Source organism: Protomyctophum bolini (assembly GCF_963924005.1).
Source record: "Protomyctophum bolini genome assembly, chromosome: 12".
NCBI lineage: Eukaryota > Metazoa > Chordata > Actinopteri > Myctophiformes > Myctophidae > Protomyctophum > Protomyctophum bolini.
This window is the reverse complement of record NC_137873.1, coordinates 1,005,203-1,022,840: the sequence shown is the minus strand read 5'-3', so window position 1 is coordinate 1,022,840 and position 17,638 is coordinate 1,005,203. Positions and strand designations below refer to the sequence as shown.

The 17,638-nt window shown below is 43.7% G+C and overlaps 1 protein-coding gene across 1 annotated transcript in view; it reads left to right on the top strand.

The window, feature by feature from the left end:
- Window positions 1–16,272, top strand: part of LOC308325391 (laminin subunit gamma-1-like) — a gene marked incomplete at its 3' end in the record, with an annotated part of 57,016 nt that extends 40,744 nt beyond the window's left edge. Inside the window, exons 3-12 of the mRNA XM_080777878.1 lie at window positions 2,452–2,582; window positions 4,988–5,154; window positions 8,314–8,511; window positions 8,840–8,957; window positions 9,160–9,258; window positions 12,199–12,335; window positions 12,988–13,110; window positions 14,024–14,213; window positions 15,447–15,559; window positions 16,046–16,272. Of these exons, the coding sequence (XP_080634004.1) occupies window positions 2,452–2,582; window positions 4,988–5,154; window positions 8,314–8,511; window positions 8,840–8,957; window positions 9,160–9,258; window positions 12,199–12,335; window positions 12,988–13,110; window positions 14,024–14,213; window positions 15,447–15,559; window positions 16,046–16,272 (1,503 nt within the window). The remainder of the gene's footprint in view (window positions 1–2,451; window positions 2,583–4,987; window positions 5,155–8,313; window positions 8,512–8,839; window positions 8,958–9,159; window positions 9,259–12,198; window positions 12,336–12,987; window positions 13,111–14,023; window positions 14,214–15,446; window positions 15,560–16,045) is intronic.
- Window positions 16,273–17,638: the final 1,366 nt, after the last annotated feature.

Below are 17,638 nucleotides of genomic sequence, written 5' to 3'. Positions count from 1 at the left end.
AGCTTTTTGGTTTTGTAAAATGAGCTCAACTCCGCCTCCTCAAACCACGCTGTGCTCTGATTGGCTACACGCAGATTTTTAAAGCTCCAGCTTTTAAAAGCTGCTTTAAAGTTCAGGTTCGGTGAGAAAAAAAAAACGCAAAAACAAAAAAAAGCTATTCTTCCAGCTTTTAAACGCAGAAGCTGTTCTGCATAGAGATAACATGGGACCACGAAGCTAAAGCTAGCTTCTGCTTCTTCGGTCTGAACGGGGCTTTACTCTTGACAGGCGGCTGCTATACATATGTCAGGGCAGATTATCAGGCATATCCTGGACCCTGCCTGGCTGGTAGTAAAAAAATATTGTATTTGTATTTTTAAGTGGTGCAACCACTTCTACAACCAGCTTGCAATGTCCGTGTACCTGTTTGTTTGTCTGTTTGTGTACGTCAATGAGCACGAGTATGTTACTTATTAATAGCAATAGGGGGCGCCAGGGCTCGACGCTTAGCATTTTTCCAAGTAGCACGTGTGCGCCTAAGTTGAAAAATCTAGTAGCACACAAATTATTTTAGGAGCACGATGAAAAGTTATCAAATAATGTGTTTTTGAGGTGCGCTAGCCCCTCCTATATACAGCTTTAGTCCCCACACGTCTCAATATTTCCCATTGACAATGAACGGATAAATTAGGTCAAAATTCTGCTAAATATGACGTAAATTAAAACATGATGTATGATGATAAGAGTGCCCCTCACTTCACACAGGTGTGATTTTTCTTTAATAAAGTGATATGAGGTAGGGGCAGGCAATATGACAAAATATTATATCACAATATCTTTTCAGAAATTATCACAATATTGATATTCATCTGGATATCATATTTTTTTATATAATCTATATAATCAATTTGTTTTTATACTGATAGACTATTAGTTTGGTATGCAGATATATAGATAGATACTAGATAGATAGATAGTCAATTCATTTTATGAATGGATGGACAGACTATCCGTTTTTATCTTGCTGTTCTATCATGTGACTGTGACATTTAGTGCAGAGGCTACTCGATGGTGAATTAGTAATGTAACATTCTCCTTGGCTTTGGCTGCTTCAGTTCAGACAGAAAATCCGACATATAGGCTTTTTACGTTGCTCGTTATGCAGGCTAGTGAGGCCACTGACTAGCTCTGGTCCATAGCTAGTCTAATGCGTTGCATTTAGAGTTATGGAGAGGGGGACCTGGTCCTGAGCAAGCCACTGACTAATATATCCAGCCAGGTCGGTCATTCGTATTGCGCTGCTGCGCACACGCTTTTAGAGAGGTGCTTAGCAAGGGTTGTTTTGGTATACCGGTATACATCGATACGTCCACTCCATGTGCGTGCGCACGTGCACTCTTTACGTGCGCGGCTGCACGCTGTTTCACCCACGTTTGGTTAAAAGTTATATCAAGTGATGTTTTAACATTACAAACTTTCTAAATAACTTTAGTATTCAACGTGTCGGGGTCCTAGCAACTCCTTCTGTCTTCTGTGCTACCAATACATGCTATCCTGTTGCGTTCGCTCCGCTGCTGACAGGGAAGAGAAGAGAACTGATCAGCAACACAGGGAGGGGCGGGGCGGTGGGAGCAAAGGGACAGATCTTCAAATGAAAACCGCATTGAGCCGCGACACGTTGTTAGCTTGTAGCTCTGCTCTTTTTGGCGAACGACACCGCCGTTCAGAAATATAAATGTAGGTATAGAACCGTGACTATAGAATGTGCACTTGCTGTAGACAGAGACTTGTCTTTATCACGATTGAATGGTCAAATCCTGTAGTCGCACCTGTGCTACAAATTGAATTTTACAACTCGCACAGTGATATTTTTAGTCGCAAATGCGAGTACCTAGTCGCACTGTCGAGCCCTGGGGGGCGCCAGAAACAGAGAGAAGGGTAGTGCTGTGTCTAGAGAGAGAGAGAGAGAGAGAGAGAGAGAGAGGAGAGTTGCACCATTTGGTTCACACAGGTGTGATTTTTAATTTATCTACTATAAGCCAAAACATTAAGTTTGTTGTTTGGAGCAGTGTTTCTCAAACTGTGGGTCGGGAGCTGATTAGCTTGATGTTTTCTCACAACACTGGCCAAGTTGTCAAATGACCCAAGAAAGAGGCAATAATTGTGAAAATAGCTACAAGATCACAACGCCTCGCAACAATATTTTCAGTGGAACTGAGTCAAACTAATGCTATGTCCAGACGAGGACGTATTCTGCGTTACCCGGGCAAGTACAGTATTTAGCCGATCTGCCCTTTTTGCCACATGGAGACAGTGTTTTTGGGGACTTAACCGGCTAATTTTGAAACCACCTTCCAGAGTGGGAGAGTTTGGAGACGCAACTTTCTCGTCTTCGTATGTATAGCGAATGCCGCCTAATTTGCTAAAATAGTAGTATTAAGTATATTTAATATATTTGTGTGTGTGTTTCAGGAATGGGTGACAGCCACGGACATCAGGGTGACTCTGAACAGACTGAACACGTTTGGAGACGAGGTCTTCAACGATCCCAAGGTCCTCCAGTCCTACTACTACGCTATCTCTGACTTCGCTGTGGGAGGGAGGTGAGACACAACCCTACACAAACCTCTGTCTGTCTGTCTGTCTCTATCTCTTGGGGGTTTAAACGTGTTTATTCAGACTAATCAATTAGTTGATTATGAAAGATCTATTACTTTTTACCCACTCACAAATAATCCCTCAAAAGACGCTTAAAGGCGCAGTGAAATGAAAAATAAGTTTTTCACACTTTTAGACCATATCCGTGGTCATCATATGGGCATACCTAACAATGGATGCCAAAACAATGGGAAAATTCTCATTTCTGTGTGTTTTTATATCAAAGGTCCATAAAAACGATTGTATTATTTATTTATTAAAACGAAAACGTGCTGCGTGATGACGTGTAGAGATACACATCGATAAAAGCCAATAAAAATGAAGCTCACATGTTTAATTCCCCATGTCTGCGCATCCATGCAACACAGCTGCTTCTGATTACAGATTTCTCCGTTTTTATTTCCATTCAAGATAACATTCAGACAGTGTATTACTCGGTTTCAACTTAATCATCACGCTAAAATATGTTTCTGAAAACATTATAGGGTAGAAATAAGCCACATAACAGTAAACTGGTTGTGCTGGGCGACCGTCTGATTTATAAACAAACAACACCACGCTGTTGCGCATAGCATTAGCCACCGTCCCTAGCTACCGTCCCATCGCCTGAAGGGATGCGACACTCTGATTGGTTCAGAAACTTCAGACCGGTGTTTCATGTGGAAACACCATTTTCATGTTGTTCACCATTTCCGTTTCACTGCGCCTTTAAGTAATTCATAGGATATTCACTAAAAAAAATAATTGATTGTTGCAGCGCCTCTCTCTCTCTTCCCCTGAGAGGGTTCAGGGTTCACTCCTGGAGGACCAGTACAACCACAGTCTGTTACTGTTCTGCTTAACCCGAACTAGCCTTTCCCACCGGATCACAGTAACTTGGCGACGCCCCCGTCTGTGACGCACGCGGAACTGCCTCTCACATGAGCAAACTACGTTAAATAACACCCCAAACGGCATACAATACCAGATGCCCCCGTGGCGTGAAGCGTTAAGTGATAGACTTACATTCCTAGCGACTCGGGATCGAATCCCTCTCCCGACACTGCTTATTTATCTAAAATGCGTCACAAATTATTTTATTGGGATTAAGGTTAATTTTAGGTATAGTTTTTGTCACTCCAGCGAGGCGGACCACTCAGCCCACTTGGTGAGAACAGAGTAGACTACAGCAGTATTTAGGAAATAACTTTTACGACGACGGAGGCGCGCTGTCTCTATCAGTCGCAGACATGAGCAACGAGAGGCACTGCCGAGCGAGCCGCCATGCCGAACGTTGTGAAGTCGGCTACAGCCGACTCGGCGCCATTTGAGTAATGTACCACTACCAATAGGGACAGAATTGTCAATTCAATTCAATTTTATTATAGTGTCAAATCACAACAAGTTGTCTCAAGACACTTTACAACCAACAAAGATCCACCCAGAGCAAGCAACATTGCGACAATGGTAACGAAAAACTCCCCTTTAGGAAGGAACGTCAGGCAGAACCCGACTCTAGGGTGGGCGGCCATCTGCCTCGACCGTGTCGGGGGGGGGGGGGGGGGGGGGGGGTAGAGGGAGAGAGAGAGAGATAGACAGACAGAGAGAAAAAACAGAGAATAGGCAGAATGGGCTCCGTGGAGGGGTCTGGTCCACATCTGGTCCAGGTCGAGCTCTGTGAGGCCGGGTCCAGGTCACACTTCTGGTGGGCTCCATGAAGAGGCCTGATCCACGGTCACACTCGGCAGTCAGTTGGGGGTTAATATTAGAGGTCCACAGAACTGCGACGGGGAGGACGAAAAGAGACTCCGGGGAGAGATTCCCTCCCCCGCAGTGCCAACATCAAACACAGAGGAAAGACGGGCAGTGCTGTCCTCCTGGAATGTGACGCATGAAGGGTGAAGCAGTCCCATGTGCGTCACAGAAGGGGGCATCAACAATATATTATGATCCGGTAGGAAACGCAGGCCGCTTACTGGTCACTGGAAGCTGACCAGTACAACCACAGTCTAATACTGTTATACTGGAAGCTGACCAGTACAACCACAGTGAGTCTAATCCTGGGAGCCACTTCACCACTGTTGGTATCACATTAACATTTCCCCCCAAAAAATGGGAGCAATGAGAAGCTCACAAAGTGTCTCATTGAGGGCTTGTAGATCGGCTATTTTCACAAATTTTGGGAGATACTGTCATACGATGAAAAAACAGTTGGACTAGTAAGAGTTGACGTTTCTCCCCAAAAGAGACAGTAAATATGTTATGCGACCCTACTTTACCTCAATGCTCATCCTAGCCTGATGACATCCTAGCCTGATGGTGTGTGTGTGTGTGTGTGTGTGTGTGTGTGTGTGTGTGTGTGTGTGTATAGGTGTAAGTGTAACGGCCATGCCAGTGAGTGTGTGAAGAACGAGGGTAACGTAAAGAAGTGTAACTGTAAACACAACACGGAGGGAGACGACTGCGGCCGCTGTCAACCATTTTACAACGACCGACCATGGAGGAGAGCCACCGCTGAGAACCCCAACGAATGCTTACGTACGTATACAACTGGAAATGGTGTATTTATGTAGCGCTTTACAGTTTTAGATGCATTCCATTCACTCACACACACATCCAGCCACTGCAGACAGCCCTAACGAATGTCTAACCAATAAGACCGGGAAAGCCTAGCCTAGTTGTTATGCCGTTTAAAACCGGGAAAGCATCTGTGTTATTTTAGAATGATGTTGCTAACAGGATTTGGAATGAATGACGCAACACTAATGAAAGCACAACTACAAAACGATACACAACTGTAACCAATGTAATGATACACAACTACCCTACACAACTGCACAATCCCCATCTCTCTTTCTCTTGAGAGAGAAGGGGGGGGAAGAGAGAGAGATGGAGACATTGATAGAGGGAAAAACTGTGGCAGTTGAAGACGGATATCAGTGGAAAGAATGTGATTTTGAAATATCTGTCAGTGTGAGATATAGTTTATACAGTTGCACAATATAAACTATAAACTGATGTAAGATCAGTTTACTGTTGCGCGATACAAATGTATCCGGATCGGTCAAATAAAGAACATGAAATAGTTGTAGCGTGTATATAGTTGCTGATCCTGGAGGACGCTGGCTTTATCAAACATGCATTTGAAAAAATAAAACATTTTCCTGGCAAGTCAGACATCCACAGCCGAGCACAGATGCATGACTAACTGGATTGAGAGGCCAACTCCCTCACTGCTAATCCTCTTCCTAAGACCAACGTCTGGAAACATTACACCAGGACCGCACATACACACTATATTATTAGCTATTGTTCTAGCCATTATTTTTCCCATTAATCTCTAGAACATTTTCCGACATCAGAAGGAGAATGTATTTGACCACTTAAGCCCCTATTGTACAGTATACTTAATTGTACAACAGTGTCGTGTGAAAATAGCTATTCTTCAAGCTCACGTGATGCAATGGATTTTGAGCTTACAGATCAACTGTTTTAACTTCTTCTACTTAAAATCTAAAATCGTTTGTTTAAATAATAAGAAATACTTTTTTTCCATGATCAATTAGTTGGATTAACTGTTGCACTTCCGTTCTGTGGTGCATGTTATGTGAAAGTTATCGTGTTAGTGTTAGTCTGTTCCACGCACTAAACAACATTCCTGCTGTTAACCACTGAGGAATTTCTGATTATGAAATATACCCAAACAATAATATTTAAAGGAATCGTGACATTATTTTTAACATAATTTTAACAACATTAAAAGTCTTGGCCATGGTCCTTCAAACGTGTCTAAAAAGTTTGAACAGAAATCTCCACTCCAGTATTTCTTGCCAGGAGTTTTTGTGTGTATGTAATATGCATCCTGAGAAGGCATAGAAAAACACATTATTTTAGCCTGTAGATGTCGGTAATTCCCCCTTTCCTGTCAATCACTACCCAGCTCCGCCCCCCCCACCCCTCAAGCCCTCCATACCTCTCCGCCCCCCTCAGAGAAAGGGACTGTTCTTTTTTTTTTTCCTTTACAAGTTCACAGCATCTCAGCCATAGCAACGCTGCCAGTGCCAACGCACGCAACTTCTTCTCCTTTTATAACTATTTGGTTATAGTTTATATAAAATGTTATTTATAATAAGACTATCACTGCATGTATGTACTGAGGGGATGGACAACAACATGTATTCTCTGCTGCAAAAGGAGAGGAGACTGGAGCAACACGGGCATTTAGAGCCTTTTATTAAGGTGCTGAGTATACAAAACGACTAACGTTTCGACCTTGCGGTCTTCATCAGAGTCCACTCTGATGAAGACCGCAAGGTCGAAACGTAAAAGGCTCTAAATGTCCGTGTTGCTCCAGTCTCCTCTCCTTTTGCAACTTTGATGTCCCTGCACCTGTGAAGCACCGGATCAGCCGTTTTAGGCTTGAGGCGCGTTGGTAGACTCCCTTTGTAACATGTATTCTCTATTCAACGTCATCGTACGAGCAACAGTTGGTAAACAAATAAGGCACGTTCGGAAATACCGCACCGGAGCGCACTCTCCTATTAGTTTGCATTGCACAGTGCCAGTGGGCTCAGTGCGCTATTTCCGAACGCGCCTATGAAACTCCTGCAATATCTCACCCCACGACCACGTCGACATAAACTTGTGTAATGTCATCGATATCATACTCAATGACTATAGCCTATCATTATTCGCCATACTTTTAACGTGGATTATATCACACGAGCGTTGGCTGCGTTGCTATTCCACTGTATCGCATTACAAGAACAATAATGAGCACATGCAATCTACAACAGCTGGTGCACGCCACGAATCAAAGATTAATAATAGTCAAACACACAGCTAATGCGGGTAGTGGCAGTGATTGACTATAAATTAAAAGTAGGCTACCATGAAGCACTTCGGAGTGCTGCAGGCGATTGATTTTTTTATTGTGAGTCCTCTCAAATAGTACTGCACAACAATTTAACACAAATCATTGCAGTATAAATACTTATAGTTGGGATTGGGACACGAATGCTTGGTATTGCTCCTGGGTTCATAAAAAGTTTGGTTGCAAATCCACTCTGAACTTGTGATGTGCGCACACCAAGAGTCGCTTCTTTGACAACTTGGTTGGAACGTTACCGTCAAAAATAAAATGCATCCACCTAGAGCGTGAATCTTCATCTAGGCCAGTTGGTGGAAAGTGCAAGGACTTGTGTTGATTGACACAGCCGACAACGGAGCAGATTGCTTTTTCTCTAGAAGCCATTATTATTATTATTATTATACTGAAACAAAGTCGCGGTCAGAATGAGGAAGAAGAGAGGAGAGCATCAGGTGGAGGAGAGGAGAGGGGCGGGGATGAGGAGGAGGGGGGCGGGTAGTAGAATTGGTAGGCAGGGAGCAGAGGAGAGGGGGCGGGGTTTAGCGTTACATTACGTAGGCCTCCGCCGTCCAACCCACGAGTCATATTTGCATAATTATTCACAAAAGTCCAGACAGCGGAGAATACACTGAATGTTCAAATTTGGGTTTTTTTTGGTGAAATTGATGTCAAGAAAAGCCAAAGAACACAAAATATCTACAAAAATGTGTTTTAAATGTCACAATCCCTTTAAACAAGTTGATATTCATAACAAACTATTAACTTGTGTGTGTGTGTGTGTGTGTGTGTGTGTGTGTGTGTGTGTGTGTGTGTGTGTGTGTGTGCAGCCTGCAATTGTAACGGGAAGAGTTTGGAGTGTTACTTCGACGCAGAGCTGTACCGCGCCACAAATCACGGAGGTCACTGCCGGAACTGTGCCGACAACACCGACGGACCAAACTGTGAGCGCTGCCTTGACAACTACTACCCAGAGGGTCGAGAGCAGACAGGGGGACGATGCCTGCCATGTGGATGCAACCCTGTCGGTAAGGACCCCCACTTTGATATGCATTGCAGATTGCACCATGTTTACCACCCAGTTTAGTATGCATTCGGCCACGGACCCCATAACTGTGTTGTAGACTGTGTTACCAACTGTTTAGCTGGAGATCCCCTGGAACCCCCTTCAGGACCCCTGGGGGACCCCACTTTGAGAGACCACATATGACCATGGACCCTCAGTTTGGTGTTTTTTTTTTTTTTTAATCTGGGACTAGGGGACCCTAATCTACACTGTAAAGTCAACGGTAAACGACAATAAAAGATGTATCTACTATGTATCTGTGGTGGTAACCTCTCCTCTCTTCCTCTCAGGGTCTCAGAGTACACAGTGTGACAGCACTGGGAGGTGTAGCTGCAAACCAGGAGTGACGGGAGATAAATGTGACCGCTGTCAGCCAGGATTTCACACTCTGACTGAGGCTGGCTGCAGGTAATTGTTTTTGATCAATCTCTAACTGAGAGAGTGTTCAGATGGATCATTTGTACACTCTCAATGTTAACACAATAATTTACTGTATGGTTTGCACCTAATCTCACTCTTTGATCTCTCTCTCTCTCTCTCTCTCTGTGTTTCTCCCTCTCTCTCTCTGTGTCTCTCCCTCTCTCTGTCTGTGTCTCTCGTCTCTCTACAGGGCATGTTCATGCAATCCATCAGGCAGTACTCAGGAGTGTGACGTTCAGACTGGAAGATGTCAATGTAAAGAAAACGTAGAAGGTTTCAGCTGTGACGGGTACATGCACGCACGCACGCACGCACGCACACACACACACACACACACACACACACACACACACACACACACATGTACCTACTCCTGGCTGTAAGCAGAACAGAACTCAGAACTGTCAGCCGAACCCAGTGGTGTGTAGAATGCGTATTGCAAATAAATGGTAGCCTGTAGCGTTGGAACTTCATGTCGCTGGCTTCCATTGACAAGGAGTGGTAGCCTGTAGCTTTGTATGTTCATGTCGCTGGCTTCCATTGAAAATGAATGGTAGCCTGGAGCTTTTTAACTGCCACTGTGAACAGTACACAGCATTTCACTCGACACAACCGATGCACCAGCAGAACCCTGAACTTCTCCATGACACAGATTAGTGGAATGCACACAAATCCAAGCTGTTCCAACAGCCGCATGATAGGAAAGAATAAAAAGATAACATCAGAAGGCAGGATATACTGTATATGCACTCTGTAGGAGTTTTATTTCTTATCCAAAATTGACTTAATGACATGTTTCAACCTCAAATGTTGTTTGTTAACTTGTTATGTCCTCCATAAAGAGCCGTCTGAATAGCAGCTGAACCTAGTAATTATAACCACCTATTAGTTGAGTTGTAACGGGTTCCTTTTACAGTGCCCATGTTGTACTGTTGTATTTTACTTGTCTATACATGGCAAGCACATAGTGTTCAGTTTACACACATTTTCATGATGCAAGGATCATGATGGAAATAAGCTCTCAAGCGTTTTGTGTTTTCTCCTTTTGTAAGATATGTACAAATAAAATATATGGTCATTTTTATAAATAAAATGGATCACACATCAACCAGAAGACCTGACATAGACGTAGATATTTACCATGTTCTATGTCATCACATGCAACATAGAGCCACACTGGGATAGCAAACTTGAGCTGGAAATGTGATGGAATGCAGTCAATGAGAGCCGGCCGGACAAACAAACACTATTTTTGAATGATTGCAGCCTAATAATCAACCAGGAAAATAATAGGAGTCTTATAATGTTCTTTTTTGTTTTGATATGTACAGTAGATAATGAATACATTTTTATACTAGGTAGTATTTGCTCTGGAAAAGGGTTACTAAGCTTAGAAACCTACTCTGTGCTCTGTAGGTACCTCATTGAAATTAGAAAGCTCAACGGACAACTGCAAGAGATCACAAAACAACGTGTGACCCGTCTTCTTTTAGTTTCCCCAACCCATTTATTGTTTAGCGACAGTATAGTCTCTTCATAATCTTGTCCACTCTGCTCTCATTGGCTTCAACGAATCCCATCAAACAGTTTGACTCCCTATGTGACAAATCTCATCAAAATTAATGGATATCCGCTGAACAACAAGAAGTGTTGACAATGCTGACAATATTCATAATATTACAACAGGAACTCCCCATCTGCTGGATGGACCTGTTAAATTAATTGCTGTTTAGTGTTAATTGTGTAGCTCACAGCAGTGGAGCCAGCCTCATATTTCACTGTCGGTAAACACACACACACACACACACACACACACACACACACACACACACACACACACACACACACACACACACACTAGAATTCCCCTGTCTATCTCCCTCTGTCTATTTGTGTCCGTCTTGATCAGCTGTCTTTCTCTTCCTGTCAGTGACGCTCACCACCTCTATTTTCTTCTCTCCTCTTTTCTCCTCATCTATTTTCTCTCTACCCCCCCCCCCCCACACACACACACACACACACACACACACACACACACACACGTGCACACACGCTCACTCTCTCATTCATTGCTATTAGTGTAAATTGTGTAACTCAGAGCAGTGACGACAGTTATAAGTTATACTTCACTGTCAGTAGACTCAGTACACAGACGCACTCAAAATGTCCTCACTTTCCCAAACGTTGACATTCATCTTTAAATTCAGACAGATGTGATTTTTCTCAAATCTTTGAAAATGTATTCTTTCACAGTGAACGTTTTGAACTTAAATCTTTGCTTCTGGGGGTTCCCTGGAACAACATATTTTCAGATATGGGTCAGGGGCCTAATGCATTACAATACAATTTTGGGAGTACTTGACATGAAAAAGTTTGAGCACCCCAAACGTATAGAAAAGGTTTTCCGAAAACTGTCAGGATTTTGAAGACATTTGTAGAATCTGGTCTCGGGTCTTAATGGGTTGGCTAATGTGGCCCGGAAAGGGAAGTCTGGGATTCTCAGTTGTAACTGTTAACTTGAGCACGCACAGGCACTCTACAGGGACCTCAACACACACACACACACACACACACACACACACACACACACACACACACACACACACACACACACACACTCAACAGGGGCCTGGATCACATGCAATTGCATGTCTCTGTCTGTCAGTACCAGCTGTTATTATGTCTATAGGATCTGATTCTGTCAGCACACTTTAATTAACCCTGAAACCATGCATGTGCGCACACGCACGCACAGACAGACAGAGAAACCTCATGGGACATCAGACACGCCATCATGGGCGTGGACTCAAAGTCAACCTAACATGAAGCAGACACGCCATCATGGGCATGGAGTCAGAGTCAACCTAACATGAAGCAGACACGCCATCATGGGCATGGAGTCAGAGTCGACCTAACATGAAGCATGAAAAAGTTAAATACTTTCATTAAAGAATATATAGAATATACACCTGACAGTGACGACATTGTTACTGTTCAGGAAATTGAAAAGAGAACCTGTGTTCCAATGGATCTTTTTCTGTCTCAACTACCCGACACTCTCAACTACCCGACACACATGTTACACACTGTTTTCTGCCTTAAACACTTAAAGCCCTATGATGTGAATAGCAAAGTTATTCCATTTGTATTCGTCGTGTGTCGTTTCCAGGTGTGTATTTTGTTGTGCGTTTGCGTTTCCAGGTGTTGATCATGTTGTGTTGTTTTCCAGGTGTAAGCTGGGTTTCTTCAACCTGGACCCCCTGAACCATCAGGGGTGTACTGCATGTTTCTGTTTCCAACACTCGTCGGTGTGTGACAGCGCCGAGGGATACAGCATACACACCATCACCACACACTTTAATGCAGGTAACGTTAACGCTAACCCTTTATAACACCTGTACACTGGATGAAAGGGGTAATGTTTGGGTAATTTATAGACATCTCCCGTCAGTGTGCTCTCTAGTGGCCATGGAGCGCACGACCCACAATGGCGTTCTGCCAGTAAACTCACAGCTTCACACGCCTTCACATTCATCCTGTGATCTTTTGTGGCCAGATGTAATTTCCTGGGGTCTAGTAGGACCAAAGTAAATAATAATAAAGACATTGCCGTAACATTTTGTAAAGAAAATACATATTTTGCATAATAACAATCATTTTTTTACCGTCTCTAATAACATGAACCTTGGTTGGAAAAAAAAACAAAGTTGACAGACACACCAAAAAAGTGTCCACAGGTTTTTGTGTGCGACTGTTCTCGTCCAATTCCTGTCCAAAATATACAGTATATATGCTTTTGTTCCCTCACAAAACTCATCTTAACGCGTGCCAGTGAGAACAGCTACATTCATTAGCATCAATATCAAACACTCAACGCTTAACGCCGGCGGCGGCACGTCCTGTGGGTTTGGTGCGTTACTGGGGATATACATTACATTCCCCATACATTAACCCAGTGGTCTGTCTGACCCTTACAGAGGTATATTAACACTGAACATAACTGTGTGTGTGTGTGCAGATGATGAACAGTGGAGTGGTCAGCAGCGCGATGGTTCCAGTGTTCCGGTCCAGTATTCTCCCAGTGGTCAGGAGATCTCCCTCATCTCTGACGACTACTTCCCTATGTACTTCATAGCTCCAGGTACACACACACACTCCCTCACTCCCACACAGAGCAACAAACACACCATACCATTTATGGTTATTTGGTCAGGTCAGCGGTTCTGGCCGGGCGGTTCAACTGATTATTCGACAGCCTTCACACCAGGCACTGCACACCCTCGGGTCCTGTGTGATATGCACGTTATTTTTATAGTCGGACTGGATCCGACATTGAGGAATCGGTTCCGTCTCATTTGGAACCGTTTCCAGAACGCCTTGTGGTTCTCAAACGTTGTAATTTGGACCACCATAACACCTGTAAGAGCCCATTTGGAATCGTTAAAATTCTAAAGGATCTGTCTCAATTATTGCATAATCGTCATAATCGTTTAAACAAGCAGAAATAGCAGATCTACAAGCGTGTAGATGACCTATTTGTGCTAAAAAATACTATAAAAGTATTAAATCATTTATTTGTATACAAGTATAAATTACTTGTCATATCTGCCCTTTGCACTTTTTTTTAATTATTTTTTTAATGTTGTTTTTGGCTTTCGCCTTTATTTTATATTTTTTATGGAGGGACAGACAGTAGGCTGACAGGAAATGGGGAGAGAGATGGGGGGAAGACATGTAGTAAAGGCCGTCGGGATCGGGAGTCGAACCCGCGGCACACTGCCAGACTGGATTACCAGCCAAGGTGCCTGGACCATTGAGCCATGGCCCAGGCCTCCCCCTGTGCACATTTTGATTAAGAAGCCTTAGAGGCAATCTGAAATTTCATATCAAAGTGCCAATGTTCAATGCCAAAAACAATAAAATCATTAATCATAATTGTTTGTGACAATTAATCGGTAATCGTGACAGGCATACCCCAGATTTTATCTGGCAACATGTGAATAACCCGTGTTATGACAACACCTGAACCCTCTCATCTCTTCTCGTGGATACAGAGAAGTTCCTCGGCGACCAGTTGCTGAGCTACGGTCAGAACCTGACGCTGAGCTTCCGCGTGGACCGTCGAGACACGCGCCTGTCGGCCGAGGACCTGATCCTGGAGGGAGCCAATCACAGAGTGGCAGTGCCTCTCATCGCACAGGGCAACGCCTACCCCAGCGAGAACATGCAAACATACGTCTTCAGGTGGGTTCAGTGAGAACATGCAGACATGCGTCTTCAGGTGGGTCAGTGAGAACATGCAAACATACGTCTTCAGGTGGGTCAGTGAGAACATGCAGACATGCGTCTTCAGGTGGGTTCAGTGAGAACATGCAGACATACGTCTTCAGGTGGGTTCAGTGAGAACATGCAGACATACGTCTTCAGGTGGGTTCAGTGAGAACATGCAAACATACGTCTTCAGGTGGGTTCAGTGAGAACATGCAGACATACGTCTTCAGGTGGGTCAGTGAGAACATGCAGACATGCGTCTTCAGGTGGGTTCAGTGAGAACATGCAAACATACGTCTTCAGGTGGGTTCAGTGAGAACATGCAGACATACGTCTTCAGGTGGGTCAGTGAGAACATGCAGACATGCGTCTTCAGGTGGGTTCAGTGAGAACATGCAGACATACGTCTTCTCTTCAGGTGGGTAGTGAGAACATGCAGACATGCGTCTTCAGGTCGGTAGTGAGAACATGCAGACATGCGTCTTCAGGTGGGTAGTGAGAACATGCAGACATGCGTCTTCAGGTGGGTAGTGAGAACATGCAGACATACGTCTTCAGGTGGGTAGTGAGAACATGCAGACATGCGTCTTCAGGTGGGTAGTGAGAACATGCAGACATGCGTCTTCAGGTGGGTAGTGAGAACATTCAGACATACGTCTTCAGGTGGGTAGTGAGAACATGCAGACATGCGTCTTCAGGTGGGTAGTGAGAACATGCAGACATACGTCTTCAGGTGGGTAGTGAGAACATGCAGACATACGTCTTCAGGTGGGTTCAGCGAGAGGGGTTCAGGTGGATTCGCTGCAGTTTTTGTTCTGGTTTGTGTGATGGTTTGTCCACAATTCCATGCTGTATTGATGTTTGTACCATGGGAGAGATAACAGGCAATTCTTCTACATTCTCTAATTGTGTGGAATTCTTGAAAATTAAGTAATGCAGATGTTTAAAAAATAATTTTCAAAAGTTGTAGATCTATTAAGGGTCCATTTGGTTATCAACTGTCCATTTGGACCACTGGTTGAAGACCATTGGTATAGACAGGAGAAAAGCGGTCTGTGTATGTACAGTTCACTAAGAATACTTAAGTGGTGAACAGAACAGTTTATTTGTGTGTTAATCTGCATTTGTTGTAGTGTAGTGTAGTGTGTGTGTGGGTGTGTGTGTGGTGTGTTACATTTTTGTGGTGTGTGTGTGCGCCCCCTGCAGGCTTCATGACAGTACTGACTACCCCTGGAGACCAACCATCAGTCACTCTGACTTCCAGAAGCTGCTCCACAACCTGACCTCCATCAAGATCAGAGGAACTTACAGCGAGAAAAGTAAAGTACCCCCTCAAATAATACCAACAATTATACCAAGTAGAAGATCTCAGACACCATGGTGTCAGTTTGTCTATAAAGAGTGTTGTGGTTCTTTTGGGCCCAATAGAACTTAATGAAACCATGTCCAGTTAGGGGTTTTGTCCACATAGTGTTTTTTGTTTTAGCTGTGTGGTAAAGACGTGCTGCTCTTCAAGCGCCAACCATTTTTGGCATGTCGAGTTGAGAATAGAGCTGCTCCTCAATGTCACGTTTGAGCCTCCTGTCTGTGTCTGACAAAACAACCCACTAATTTATCATGTGACTTTGGATTATTACCACAAGAGAAGGCCATGTTTCACCGTTATTTAAGCAAAGTTATTTGTTCTAATAACGATAATGACACAATGTTTGAGATAGGTTTGAACATTCCAAGCGGTTAATGGTGGTTTTGGGGTTGTAGATGTAGAAACTAAAATGGAATCTCTCATTCTTTTTGTCACCCAGGTGCCGGTTACCTGGACGACGTGACCCTGATCTCTGCGCGCCGGGGCGCGGGCGGGACCCCCGCCCGCTGGGTGGAGCAGTGTACCTGCCCCCAGGGATACGTTGGACAGCACTGTGAGCAATGCACCCTGGGATACCAGCGAGCCACACCCGCGCTGGGACCCTTCAGCTCCTGTGAGCCCTGCAACGAACACAGCGACTCGTATGACCCCAAGTCTGGTACGTAGACGACCCAATGTTTTCACAAACTTAGATGACCTACTTCCTCTTTGAGTTGACTACATTTTTACTCCATATACATTAATATGTAATGGGCTATCTAACAATATTGATAGACTGGTAAACCGTCCCGATCACATGAATTCACATTAACATGTATCTCAGCCAGACCTTTTTGCAGAAGACGCATGATAATGTGCATTCACATAACGGGGATGGTTTAGCAGGCTAGCATATTGATTAAAAACACTAAGCTAATTATAGCAACCTCAAATAAAAAGTATGGCAATAACGGACATGGGGATATTGCAGATTGTTTATCAAATGCAACTTTCTCGTCATCTTAGTTGAGTAAAAAGGCATAGGGTTATATTTGATTATCAAAGTGCCAGATATACACATTATTGATCAGCCACCTGCTGGACGCAAATCAACTGCCTGTATAATGGGAGGTGGACGTAATCTAACGGAGCAGAGAGAGAGGGAGAGAGAGAGAGAGAGAGAGAGGGAGGGAGGGAGGGAGGGGAGTTGCACCACTTGGTTCACACAGGTGTGATTTTTTTTTTACAGTTAAAGGCATTGAAATTCATTGATATGGTCAAGTTCAAAACAGCAAAGTCATGTTTAAAGCAAGAAATAGATTATTACCAGTGAACACACAGAACATGTTTTTTGACAGAGAGGGGGGTTATAATTTAAGAGGGGAGCTAAATTTGAAGAAACTTCTTGTCCACACTACCATGAAAAGTCAATGTATAACAATCTGTGGGGTCAATTTGTGGAATGGTCTGGCTGTAGAACTCAAACAAAGCACCAACATTGTACAATTTAAGAGTATGTACAAAAATGACTTACTTAACTATTACAGAGTGGAGGATGAGGCACGTTGATTGTCTCGGACTATACTTGATTTCTTAATTATTATACTTGATTTCTTAATTATTATACTTGATTTCTCATGTATTGTTCTTACATACACATGGACACATGTACGTGTGTGTGTATGTATGTATGTATGGATGCTGTTACATTTGGATTATATGTTTATTGCAATTACTGATGGGGGTAGGAGTAAATACGTTTTTACTTCTTCCTACTCCTTTTTGAACTTCAGGTGCAAGACCAATGATCACATTGTTGTCATTATAATTATCTTATTTCATTCAAAAAAAGGACTAGTATACCCCTACCCCAACATCCATCCATCCATCTTCAACCGCTTCTCCGTAGTCGGGTCACGGGGTCAACATCTCCACCAGAGTGCTCCAGACTTCCCTCTCCAGAGCAACATTAGTGACTTCCTCCTGGGGGATTCCGAGACGTTCCAAGGCCAGTTGGTCAATGTATTTCCTCCAACTGCGCCTTGGTCTGCCC